The sequence below is a fragment of the Pristis pectinata genome, chromosome 27 (assembly GCF_009764475.1).
Source record: "Pristis pectinata isolate sPriPec2 chromosome 27, sPriPec2.1.pri, whole genome shotgun sequence".
NCBI lineage: Eukaryota > Metazoa > Chordata > Chondrichthyes > Rhinopristiformes > Pristidae > Pristis > Pristis pectinata.
The window spans coordinates 14,811,009-14,825,291 of NC_067431.1; the positions used below are offsets into that span (position 1 = coordinate 14,811,009).

The following is a 14,283-nucleotide window of genomic DNA, read 5'->3' on the forward strand; positions in this document are numbered from 1 at the left end:
ATTCCCTGTAGATGTGACACTAATCGTTGTACAGCCATAGATAAATGATAATTAATCCGGAGTTTTGCTTGTTGCTAATGGTATGGAAATCAATTTGAATTCTTGCATCCAATGATATATGGGGTAGCTGAGCTTTTAGGAATTAGCATCATTAATACATGATGACTTAATAAATGTGATTTGCTTGATCTCTCAGGGTATCTTGAATGACTCTGGCCACTTGCTGGCAAACAGCAATCTAAACCATGCAGCAAATACCCAATTGTTCATCTCAGGCATCAAACTGAAAGATAAAGTCAATACAGTAAGTTGAAAATGCCCACAACAGTTTGCCTTATCACCTCGAGGCAGTTGGGGATATTAAAAGCTCTTAACAAGTACCTTTTTTACACTAACCAGTTGCAGTATGATATCAGCATCATAAAGTTGAACTCTCACACATACAATACAGAAATGCTAATGGTCCACCTGTGCTGCAGTGAATGTTGTTCTGCAGTATGATCGGGTGCCTTTGTGCTAAATCGGCGTGGATCTTACAGTGTGAATAGATTCAAAGGATGGTCAAAGCACCACATAACTGTGCACTTGCATGACTGCAATTGTTCCAAGCAACATCTGCCACCTTACCCTTTTGGCTAAGGGCCTCCTCCTTTGCGAGTAAAGGGTTCACAGAGATTAACTATATGAAGTCCACATGGGTGGAGGAGAGCTCAGGGCTGACTAGAACAAAAATGGGCATCTCATTGTCAAGCAACAGCACTGTGGTCATGGTTTGCTCTGCAAGATGATCTTCTCAGCCCTTGGAGAAAGACAAACCATTATGTCTGTTTCCTGAGGCAGTGTTACTTGGTGAAGCAGGACTGCTTTATAAATGGGGCATATTTGCTCTGTCACACATTTACGATGGCACACATTGGCAGTATTAATGAGATGTTACAGAAAGCTTCCTTGTGCAATAATAGCATTTAAAAGCAGATAGATTTACAAATCATCCTGCTTAAAGCTCATTAAGTTCATAGGGTGAATAACTTCCATTACACTCGGCAAAGAATTTGTTTTTTTCTGCATGTTATCAGCAAACGAGTTGTCATTTTTAATCTATTAATTAGCACCTTTATGTTCTATAAAATTAACATCCTCCACTGCTCTTCAATAGAGAATGTAAAACACTTAATTTGTTAATTAGATACTGCATAATTTTAAATTTGTTAATTAAAATATCCTGTGCCATTTTTTGATTGCAGTTGAATGGACTAAAAGAACACTTCAAAGGTTAAGCTGTTTGTCCATATAAAAAAACTAAAGTTCTAATTCTGTAAAAGCTGTACCGGTCTCGAGTAAATAAATGCAGAGTGTGGTGTTGTTATAACTAACAAACCATGATGGTAAGGTCTAATGCGTCAATAGTGGTGTTCCTTCAATACTTCATACTCGTTTCTATAAATACCAAAATTTGATTTTTGCGGTTAGTGGCTCAATAAAATATATAAAACATGGTCCATTCTTTCCCCAGTTATTGTGACTGGAGGACTGCTACAATTTCTCTTACCTTGCTGCTCAAGAATGATTTTAAATACATTGGTATAATTATAGCATTCAGGTATAACAAAAAGGGCATTACGACTGAAAATTAATTATTTGATTGTCAATTTTGTGTCGTTCCTCTTACATTGATTACACCGTCTCATTTTCACTTATGTCCCTTTCACCTCTTTACTGTTAAATCTTCCTATTTTTAACTGAAATACTAACACATGCAGGAAACACTCTGCAGATCAGTCTACCTCTACGAAGGGAGAAACAGCCAACATTTCAGTTGACAAGCCAATATTATTGCTTGAGAAAATGACATTTCACTTGTGGATGTTGGTGTTTCATCTTCATTTCAATAAACTCTAGTTTATATCCCATAAATTAAGTTTTATGGGATGGGTTTCTGACCAAGTGATGGCGGTGAAGATGTAATAGTCAATTTGAAATCAATTGGAAATGGGGATGGGGTTTGATTTAGAATCTTTCTGCACAGAGGAATAAAACTGGACAGCCCAGCAGAGTATATGTTCTTGCAGTCCAAAGTTGCCTCTAATTAAGCACATTTTGCACCCTGATAAACCTTCAGATGTAATGCCTGCATGTAATGCCTCCTTAGATGTCATTGACAGTTGGATCTTAGAGCATCTGGCCCTCAACTCTGGAATTCCCTTCCATACTGTCTTCATCTCTCTCCCCTTTTTTAGAAACTACCTCTTTGATCAAGCTTTTGGTCACTTATTCTGATACATCCATTGTGGTTTGATTAAGCTCCTGTGAAGCATCTTTATGCAAAATAATTGAAAATTATTGTTAAATTACAAACACTACAAAAATGAGACAAACAAAGCTAATAGAGATGCATAGCACTTGGGTACAAAGAAATTACAACAAAGAAGGCAATGCAATACTAAAAGGAAAATCAAACAATTTGCAGTTATATTCTGCTTCAGAGAACTTTTATGATGTAACCCTATCCCCAATTCTGTAATACGAATCAGTGAATTTTTCTTTATTGTTAAAGTAGTTTGGTTTTCCAGAATGCAAGCTTAATAAGCAGTTTCATGAAAGGAACATCTAAAACATCAGCTGCAATGAATAAGAATATACTCATTTTACTGGCAGACCCTGGTACAAATTGGACCTAGTACCAACATTTAATTATTATTTTTGCATCAACTAATTATATATACGAGAATATTGTGACACATAAAATTAAATAGCAACCACATGCCTTATGATACAGGTAAAACAAACATGTAGTTCATAGACAAGCTCCTGTTCTCACCGATTACAGTCAGGTGTGCGCTGGCAGTGATGCTCGTGACCACATTAGTGGCGACACATTCCCATTGTCCATGGTCCTCTTTGCTGAGAGCTTTGAATTGTAGGCTGCCGCTTGGAAGGATGTTGTGCTTGCTTTTACTGGGCTTCCCTACCTTTAAACAGACAACAAACCAAAGACATACTTCAAACCAAGCTAGCTAATGCCACCTGTCCAAGGTCATTATGCTCATTCAGCACATTTCACAATTGGTTTGCAATTTATATGCTTACATTGATATAGCAACTCAGGATGCTCAGAAGTGTATCCCAGCTAATCAAGCAGTTTGGAAATATGGTCACTGCTGTAAAACTGAAGTTAAGCAGCGCAAAGCCCCACAGCCAGTAATGAGGGTAATTGACCAAATGATCTATTCTTTCACAGCCTTGGCTGAGTTTATAATGCTCAACAAGAAACTGGGAGAACCTCATTTTTCTCCGAGTAGCATCCAGGGATCTTCCCTGCCCAATTGAAACATAAATTGAAAACATGCTGCTTTACTATGTAAATAAAAGCAGGAATTGCTGGAATTTCTCGGAAGCTCAGGCAGCATCCATGGAAATGGAAACAAAGTTAGTGGCTCAGTTTAATGCCTTGATCATTCACAACTGGGCCTTCTTCCTGCTTTCAACTCCACCTGCCTGCACATCCAACACATTAACCTGCATCAAACCAGCCAGTATAAACACATCTTCCGCTCCCGCTCAACATCCGGAGAGGACCATTTTCTCTCAGACACTTGGATCCCTTCTCGAATACTATTAACACATTCCCCCCCCACCCCCCCCCCCCCCCCCACCCACCCTTCCCACGTAAATGCTGGAGAAAGAGTTGGAGATGTGATGCTCAGGCAGGTTACAGAAGCAGAGAAAGGGGAGAATGAGGAAAAGTAAGGTAGTTGGATAGCAAGAGTGATTAATGTTAAAATGATTGACGGTGTGGTGTGCACCTTATGTGCTGAAAAGCCTTCTGTTGTATGTGCTGCCATTGTAGGAAGTTGCAGGTCTATGTTTTGTGTGGGACTGTGTGATGAGATCGAAATGTGTGCCACAAGTAACATACAGTATGAGGACAAAGACTGGGCTTGTGTTTTGGTTAGGGGACAGGGCTCAAGTTTGTGATCAGGGAGGGGTAGTGCCTGTGATCAGGGCGTAGGCCAGCATGGATTTCCCAGATGATTTATTGCAGCTTTGTGTGACAAAGGTATTACTTTGTAAACACTAAATCCTTTAACCAGAATATCTGGCTCAATAGCAGGTGATAGCAAAATTTAATTTGCATTCAGATGTAGGAACCTCCATTTTGTTTGATGATATTAAAATTAGTGAAATTAATAAGAAATATTGATGTTTTCTCATAAATATATACATATAAGCAGAATTGTTCAGAAAATCAAATCTTCCTTTATCTCTGGGAAATTTGATTCTCCTTGCTCAGTTGACAAATTGAATCATTTCATTTTTGATTTGCACAGAGAAAGAAATATTATTAAAACCAAGAAGGAGAGATGATTCCTCAAGCTCCCATTTTGTCGTGGGAAATTCTTGGCAGAAGCTGATATGAGGATCGGAGCAATGCTTGGGAATAGTCTTGACATGTACGCAAGTGTCTGAGTTAGGATGCAGCCAAGCCTATACTATTACATTTATCCATGTGGGTTAATGAAGGCAGCACATGACTGACAAATATGAAGAGGGCACAATTTAGGAGTCTCAAAATCCCACTGCACAGGAGACCACTGTGTAGCGCATTCTGTCCATACCAGTCAAAAAAAAAGAGCTCATCAGGCAAGTCCTCTTCCCAGCACCTGTTCCATAATCCTGTGGGTTACGAGACATCAAACACTCAACCAAGCAGGTTTAAATGATGAGGATTTCTCACTTTGCCACCATTTCAGGCAGTCTCCCTAACTTCCTTCTAATTGTCTCACTAATCATCTTTAATATATGCCTCATTGTTATTGAGCACACAGACAATGGAACTTAATCCTGACTGTTCACTCTGTCTGAGCCGCTTAATTTTATTCAATGAACCAGCTAGCCACATCAACTTAATCCCCATTGCGTTGACCTAATACGAAAACAGACAATGCTGTGGAAACACTCAGCAGGTCGGTCAGTCCCAGTGGAGAGAGAAACCAAATTAACATTTTAGATTAATGACCTTTCAGTAAAAGTGAGAAAAATGAGAGATCCGCAGGTTTTAAGACATGAAGAAAAGGGTGAGAAGGAAGAATGAAAAGGAGAACTGTGATTATTTGACAAAATGAGACAAGAATAAAAAAAGACGTGAACAGAAGAAGCAGAATCACTGACTGAAATTAGCAAAGGGAAATATCTGGATGCTGGAAATCTGAAATAAAAATTTGGGATACTGTGTAGCTAAGGTGGTTGAATTCCATGTTGAGTTCAGAAGACCATAAGGTGTCTAGTCATATTAGATGCAGTTTTTCGAGTTTACATCGAGCCTCAATGGAACAGTGCAGGAGGTTGAGGACAGATATCAGTGTGGGAGCCGGAAAGTGACAAGTGATTAGAAGCTCAGAATCACACTCACAAACTAATCAGAAGTGTTCTGCAAAGCAGTTACCACATCTGCGTTCAGCCTCTCCAACATACAGAGGATCAACTTTGAGCAGTGAGTACAGCAGCTAGTATAGTGCAGGCCTAATAGTCGAATAGAAGGATGGGAGCAACTCTAAGAGGTCTGAATCCTTTAACAGCAGTAGAGAATCAGATCGGCATCCCAAAGAGCACTGATGAGCATTTTTCTCTCACAAAAACTGAATGCTTGGCGCCTTCCTGCTCCCTGAAGCAGCTGAACAGGCAGATGGGTTCCGACAAACAAGCAGATTATACTTTCAAAATGTTAGAATTGATTACAAAGCAGATTCCATTTAATTTTGCTGCCTGCTGCACCTTTGTTCCTGCTTCATAATACAACCATTTGAGTTTTTTTTATTTTCTTTAAATAGACAGTGATTTTCAGCTTTTGAACTCACTTGGAATCCAAAGCCATATTGGAAAATCACCCAGAGGGAAGATGGAAAAAATCAGTACTTAAAAATAAACTAGCGTGGCATACAATTATGCTCCCTCCTCCTGGGAATGCAGAAAACAATATCGACCATCTTTTCAGCTAATTTACAGTCAAGAAGCATTCAGGTAATTGTATAAACATCCAGGGCACATTTCAAATCTTAATACACAAAATTTCAATCTGTGCATATTCCCTGAAGCCCTTTTCATGTGATAGAAAAATGGGTTTAATGCAGGAGAGAAATGATTCCTCGCCTCAGTGGCCATTGATATGCTTAGTTTTGAATGAATATTTTTCTTGTTTATTACACCTGATGTTCACCAATGTCAGGAACTATCTGCTTTTAACTTTTAACCTCTTATGTTGATGTATTTATTCTGCATCATATAAAATTGAGAAGTTAGGCTTCCAGATCCAAATAAAACTTTGACTTATCTAGCATGGATTATTTAAAGACTACATTTAAGATATATTTACACAGAAACTTAAATAGGCAAGGCATTGAAAGATATGGACCTAATGTGCGCGACCTAATGTGGAATTAGTGGAGAAGGGCAAAAAGGTTGGCACGGATTTGGTGGGCTGAAGGGCCTGTTTCTGTACTGTATAACTCTTTGAGAAGCTTGATAAGCATGGGAGTGAAAGCATGAAAGGAAATATTAAAGAGATGAATTGAAGGGGATGGGTTAGAGTCAGTATGGTAAAAAATTGCAGTAGGAATAAGTCACATGGCCTCTCCAGCTTCCTCCACCGTTCAATATGATCATGGCTGGTCTGATTATCGACTTCAAATCCATTTTCTGGCTAATCCCCATGACTCTTGATTCCCCTGCATTCCAAAAACATGTCTGTCTCAAGCTTGAATGTAGTTCATGAGTCAGCATCCACAGCTCTCTCAGAGCTTAAGATTCACAACCCTCTGAGAGAAGAAATTCCTCCTCAGCTTAGTTTTTACTAGTTTTCTTCTTATCCTGAGGTTGTGGCATAAAAATGGAAAATATTGGAAACAAATAGCAGGCGAGGTGGCATCTTGTGGTTAGAGAAACAGTTAAGGTTTCATACTGCCTAACCTGCTCAGTGTTTCCAACACTTTCAGTTCATATTTTAGAATCTCAGGATAAGAAGACCATTATTAAAAACTAAAATCTGGGCAGTTTTTTGATTTTCATTTACTGAGATCATGTTTCTGTAAGATCTGCATTCATTCCTCTAAGCTCCTGTGAGTATTGGCCCAATCTACTCAATCTTTCCTCATAAGTTAACCCATTTATCCCAGGAATCAATTCTCTCTGCACTGCACCAACCTCCAAGGTTAATAAATCTTGTGCTAAATACAGAGATCAAAACTACACGTGAAGCAAGCCTTCCCTGCTTTTGTACTCCACATCCCTCGCAAAGAAGACCAACATCATGTTTACCTTCCAAATTAATTGTTATACCTGCATCCTTAATTTCTACTTTTTTTGTGAAAACAACCAGGCGTCTTTGAACCCTAGCATTCAGTTGTCTTATGACATTTAAATCATTTGCTCTTATTTCTATTCTTCGCACCACATTTTCCCACTTCATATTCCATCGGTCATCTTTTGGCCCACTCAGTTAACCTGCCTGTATCCCTTTGCCGACTGTTGTATCAACCTCAGAACTTACTTCCCCATTTGTGTTTGTAACTTCAGCAAACATGGATACAATATACTCAGTCCCTTATCTTTCATTAATATAAATTGTAAATAGCTGAAGCACCACTAGTAAGGTGCTACTAAGTAGTTGCACCTTACAATTTAGTGCTTGCTAATCTGAAAATGATCTATTATCCCTGCTGCCAGTTTTCTGTGAATTAGCCAGTCCTCCATCCATGCAAGTATATTATCCTCAATATAATAAAACCTTCCCTTGTGCCATGACTTACACACAGCACCTTATTAAATGCCTTTTGGAAATCCTAGCTACATTCACTCATTCCTCTTTACCTCCCCTGTTAGTTAAAGAACTCAAATGCAAATGATCTGTGGTTTCCATACTATTTATAATTTTCTTGCCTCCTTTCTTGCTGGCTTGAGCTGTTCTGGACTCCAGAGCTGTAGGCTATACTCAGCCAAGTGGCCAGTTTTCAGATAAAATCCTGGCTGACTTTAAATCAGTTCTCACTGGGTACTGCATTACCCGAGGCCTCATTTTACAGGTGAAATGGTAAACTGAAGTCCCATCTACTATCTCAGATGGACATGAAATATCTCATGGGATAAATGAGAGATGAGATCCATTATCTCACTCAATTATCATCCCTTAACCAAGACCTAACACAGATGATCTGGTTATTTATCTCATTAATGTGGGATATATCACCACATATCCAACATTATAACAGAGACTATACTTCAAAATGAGTTTTGTTTTAGCTTCAAAGCACTTTTGAACACCATGAAACATTAAAATGTTCCAAGAGCAGGGCTTCCTTTTCCATTATACTTATTGCAAGGTTTCCAGTCATGGCACATCTCAGAGTCTCACCTCATCCCAAGCTTACTGCCATTCCATTCCAGCATGAAACAGCCACCTGACTGAGATCAGAAAGAACTGGGGACTGGAGGTTGGATCACATTTAAATCTGAATCAAATGCACTCAGTAATCCAGTTACCAAACTGTTTTCTAATGTTCCTTTTTCACTTATAATGGAAACTTGAATGTTGTGATTAAGTGTAGTTGTAGATGGTGTGCTCTGCAACATTTGCAAACCAATTTGCCCAATGCACACAGGAAGGGGTTATGGCTGAGTGTTTTCACTGACTATCTCTTGAGAAAATTGTTCTATCCAGCAGAAGCGCTCTGCTTCACGAGTCTCGGTGTCAGAGCAATCAAATGCCTATGATTAAGAGATTAAGTGCAGAGAGACACAAACAAGTGAAACCAAGTGCTGCTAAAAAATAAACAAAATTATCTTTGAACAGATGGTGCTTGGAAGAATTTTCTTAATAGATCAGTTTCTTTTTTGTCAGATATTTAAAAAAAATCTAAAAGCCTGTTCTCTAACATCAATAATTGTGGAAAGACTTGATATCTTGGGCAATACACCACATTAATTGCCTGGTTAAATCCCCGCATGGTAATTGCTGTAAATCCTCGCATGGTAACTGCTTTAGCCCAGTGATTTTTTATGTAGCAGAACTTGTTCTGTGTGTGCATTCAAGGGTACTCAAAGGATTTAAGCAAAAACCTGTGCTGAACATGATTGCATGTGTGTGGGACCCTAAATTTCCTCTGGGTCCTCCATGCGTATGATATGGTTACACAGAGAACTGATCCGGACATAGGTGATGGTGTCAGACAGTGAGAAGTTTATTTCCATATTACTTTATGACACTTAGCCCAGAGAGTCTATGCTGGCTCACAGACCATTCCCATTCCCCAACTAAATTTCCCTGTAATCTATTCTCCTTCCCAGACTCTACCCTTTACCTACACACTAGGTCAACTTAGAGTGCGCAATTAACCTAACAACCTAACACATCTTTGCGTGTGGATGGAAATTGATGTACCTGGGGAACCCACACAAGGAGAACGTGCAAACTCCACATGGACAGCTCCAGAGTTCAGGATTGAATCCAGGTCACTGGAGTTATGAGGCAGCAGCTCTACTAGCTGTGTCACTGTGCCCCACCCCACACTGAGAAAACACACTTCAATATCACTTGCGCAGGATTAATTTGAACATGCGTGATCTGCTGATGGTATGGGCCATCCACACAGAGGCAGGCCCTCAGTTTCTACGCAACTTAAAGAGGACCAACCCGACATGGTCTGTGGCAAGGATCCTTCTTCAGAGGAATACTTCTTGATTCCAAATCCATCCTCCCCCTAGTCTCACTGCAAATGCCCTTCAGAGCTCCACCAATGGACCTCATCTCCAACCTCACCTCACACATTCAGTCCGATCTAATTATTGTTCAACCAGCGGGCTTTGAACTTGTGATCAGTGGCTATCATATGACTGGGAGTAAAGCAATTCCTGCACCTCCCTGACAGCTTTGTTGTATTAAAGAGAAAGCAAAGGTTTTGATACCTTCCTCCAGGAGATTACAGGGAATGGATCACCTGCAGCAGCACATGGAATGACCAGTTCTCGGCCGACTTCTTGCCGATATTCCCAGCCTGGTAGCACCGTAAAGTAAGGGGGATCCTGGGAAACAGTAACAGCTTGATTATTTTCACAGTTGTCATTTTATATTTTTTGGCAAAAGTACTAATCATACAGAATGCGAAATTAAAAATAATGGTGCAGAAATTGTAGCATCTTTTTAATTCCCTGCTATAATAATTCTCAGCCCATGAAACTACTTTTCCTCTGCAGAGCATTTAAGGTAATGTTTCCAATCTAAATGCTGATAGCTGCTTCTTAAACTTCTGCATGCTGCTCATAAAGAAGTAATTATAATTCTACAAGTTTACACAGGCACTTATATATTATGAATATTGACAAAGGAATTTATAATGGATATAAAAAGATCAATGTATGACTTCAAAATAGAGAGCAAATAATAACTGCTCTCTGGTCTGATTAGCCCGAGCCCTTGAACCTCACTTCATTTAAAGTCAATACTAGTTCTTGGCCCTGCTTGAATAAATGCCACAGGGAATCATCTAGAACTACATTACTTTAAGTATCATTGTCACAAGTTCACAAATAATTTTTGTTCTGACTTAAGAAGTAAAAAGGTTAGTTAGTGAAGATATTTCCCCTTGTACACTTGCATTTATAGGTGGCCATGTACGTTACAATCTTCCCCTTTAATCCGACATGGTGATATAAACACACAGCTCAGTTGACTATGCATCTCATCACGACAAACTTGCCTTTACACTGTGCCTTTCACGTAGCAATATAGCCAAACTACTTCACAGTTTGGACTTGAACTGAAATACAAGGAGCAACTGAAGATGCAGTCAAAGAGGATTTGAATGTGGGGAAGATGAAGCAAGGTGATTTGACACTATTACAACGTTGTATTGATTGTACAACAGACCAGAATGGGCTTGGCATTGGTCCCCCAAATACAGCCTCACAAGGGGGATCTGCGAACAGTTACCTGAGGTTATATGATAAATATTAATATTAGAACCATAAGGTCCCAACAAGCACAGCAGGTACTGGTAAACAGAATAAAACTGCAGGAAACCAATACTTACTGAACTTAATTACTGAAATCCATGAGTAGAAAAGTTATTTATAATTTATGACTGAAGCGTCATTTTATATTCACAAAAGAATATCAGCATGAGATTGTATTATCCAGGGAAATACAAGTATCCTTTAAGATCCATGTCTACTACATCCTATTTTGTCTGCTTTTGTACCTGTGGGTGGGTATAATATATACTTTGCTCTAATGAATCTCATTGTACAAGCATGGTGATTAGTTGAGGCTTTTTAAAACTCATCATCAACTACAAGGTAACACTTCTCCTGAAAGTCACTGTGTAATCAAGGGATACAAGTGAAGAAGGATAATAGAGACACAGGAGGTTCTGCAGATACTGGAATTTGGAGGAACACACACAAACTGCTGGAGGAACTAAGCAGGTCAGGCAGCATCTGTGGAGGGAAATAAACAGTTGACCCCTTCATCAGGACTGGAAAGCCAGAATAAAAAGGTAGGGGAGGGAGAGGAGCACAAGCTGCCAGGTGATAGGTGAGTCCAGGTGAGAGGGAGAAAGTAGGTGGGTGGGGGAGGGGGGATGAAAGGGAATGATGTGAAAAGCTGAGAGGTGATAGGTAGAAGAGGCAAAGGGCTGACGAAGAAGGAATCTGATAGGGGAGAACCATGGGATAAAGGGAAGGAAGTGGGGAATGAGAAGGAGGTGACAGGCAGGTTGTGAGGGCAGAGGAGGGAAAAGAGAAGGGGTGAGGGGGCCAGGGGAATGAGGGAAAACAAAAGGAGGAAGATAAAAGAGAAAGCAGAGGGCAGTGGTTACCAGAAGTTAGAGAAATTGATGTTGATGCCGTCAAGTTGGAGACTACCAAGACGGAATATGAGGTGTTGCTCCTCCAACCTGTGTCTGGCCTCAATGTGGCAGTAGAGGAGGCTGTGGATAGACATGTCAGTATGGGAATGGGAAGTGGAATTGAAGTGGGTGGGCAGCGGGAGATCCTGGCTGTTGCGGTGGACGGAATGAAAGTGCACGACAAAGTGGTCATCCAATCTGCATCAGGTCTCACCGATGTAGAGGAGGCCACACTGGGAGCACTGGGTGCAATAAATGACACCCTCGGATTCACAGGTGAAGTGCTGCCTCACCTGGAAGGACTGTTTAGGGCCCTCAATCATGGTGAGGGAGGAGGTGTTGGGACAGATGTAACACTTTGCACAGTTGCAGGGATAAGTGCCTCTGAAATCTCCTCTGTCATTAGCCCATAGCTCCAGTCAGGACAAAGCTTTGCCAGATAGAACCATCACAAGGAAAATCCTCCCAAGACTATGCAGTCAGGTTTTGATAATGACCTGAGGGAATCCTTGAAACTTTTCTCTGTTCTCCCTCGGAGTGCTTTCCTCCTTTATCCTGCTGCGGAAAATTTCCTTTCAAAATTAATCTATCAAAAGCTTAGACAAATTTTCTCATTTGATGATCTTTTACATTTTATTGTGCACAGATCTTGCAATATGAATCATGCTATTTTTACGCCATGAAATTGATTGAAGGTAAAGGAATATGGATGTTTAGGGAACATAGTTTCGTTCCAGTTTTCAAATGAGTTCTTCCAACACATTCATCTCCTTTTTTGCATCTTCCCTGATTCAGTTGCCTACACTCTCATGTGCCATATCTTTAAAACTATGCAACTGTTTCCAATTATCAATTTAAACTCCCAAGATTTGAGTTGCCTAATCGCTACTGATCCTGCTCTTTCCACTATTGGTGATGTAGGGGACCATGAACCTTTGTCTTTCGCCAAGGTATCACAGCATTCAGCAAAAAAACTTGTCATATATAAGATCCTTAACTGTCTTCCAGCTGGAGGGTTTCGATGGGTGAAGGAATTGGTCATTATATTTTGACTTTCCTTGGCTTGTAACTGAAGAACAAGTGATTGTGCTTTCTAAAATCACTCAATTGTGCTGCACTTAATTCTTAGAGGCCACAGGTGCATTGGTGCTGTATTCATTTTAGAGGGTAGCTGTAAACCACCAAATACCAATATCAAGGTTAGCGTTTTATGGCTTTTGATGGTAATCTATGGCACTCCTTGTATTTCTATGACTGTACATGTAAATAGTTTCCCATGACTGGGACCATGTTGGATGAATGACCTATGTTATACATATACAGTTATGGCTTCGGGGAGATTGTAGAGCCACTTGCCACCATATCTATCTGTTTAAAGAAGCTCACAGTAACCTATAGTAAATGGTAGAACAACCAGACGTGATGGAAAGCCAATGCATTACCTTTTACTTGTTTGTTTTAGCTTGTACAAACAGACCATTGAGAAAAATGGCAGCTGAACAATCTGGGTAAGAAAACAAGTGTTTTCTAACCAGTGAACAATATTTTTCTGAGAGAAGATCTTTTAAACTTTAACTATTTGTCAGTTGCAACTGTATCTGTTCATATGATTCAACAGAACATAGAACACCACAGCACAGTACAGGCCCTTTGGCCCACAATGTTGTGCTGACATTTTATCCTGCTCTAAGATTTATCTAACCCTTCCCTCCCACATAACCCCCCATTTTTCTATCATTCATGTGTCTACTAAGAGTCTCTTAAATGTCCCTAATGTATCTGCCCCCACAACCTTAGCCGGCAGTACATTCCATGCACCCACCACTCTTTGTGTAAAAAACTTACCCCTGACATCCCCCTTATACCTTCCTCCAATCACCTTAAAATTATGTCCCCTCGTGTTAGCCATTGTCACACTGGGAAAAAGTCTCTGACTGTCCACTCGATCTATGCCTCTTATCATCTTGTACACCTCTATCAAGTCACCTCTCATCCTCCTTCTCCCCAAAGAGAAAAGCCCTAGCTCGCTCAACTTATCCTCCTAAGACATGCTCTCCAATCCAGGCAATCCTCTCTGCGAAGACGCAAAGATCGTCGCCAAAGGCACAGCAATCTCTTCCCTAGCTTCCCGTAATAACCTTGGATATATCCTGTCCGGCCCTGGTGACATCTATCCTGATGTTTTTCAACAGTTTCAGCACATCCTCTTTCCTCACATCGACATGCCCTAGCATATCAGTCTGTCTTACGCCATCCTCACAAACGTCAAGGTCTCTCTCTCTGGTGAATACCAAAGCAAAGTATTCACTGAGGACCTCCCCTACCTCTTCCGACTCCAGGCACATGTTTCCTCTTTTATCCCTGATCGGTCCTACCCTCACACTAGTCA

The 14,283-nt window shown here is 40.2% G+C and overlaps 1 protein-coding gene across 1 annotated transcript in view; it reads right to left on the bottom strand.

Annotated features, from left to right (window-relative positions):
• Nucleotides 1-14,283, bottom strand: part of LOC127583746 (protein turtle homolog B-like) — a 553,788-nt gene that overhangs the window by 79,987 nt on the left and 459,518 nt on the right. Inside the window, 2 exon segments of the mRNA XM_052040046.1 lie at nt 2,819-2,969; nt 9,955-10,071. Of these exon segments, the coding sequence (XP_051896006.1) occupies nt 2,819-2,969; nt 9,955-10,071 (268 nt within the window).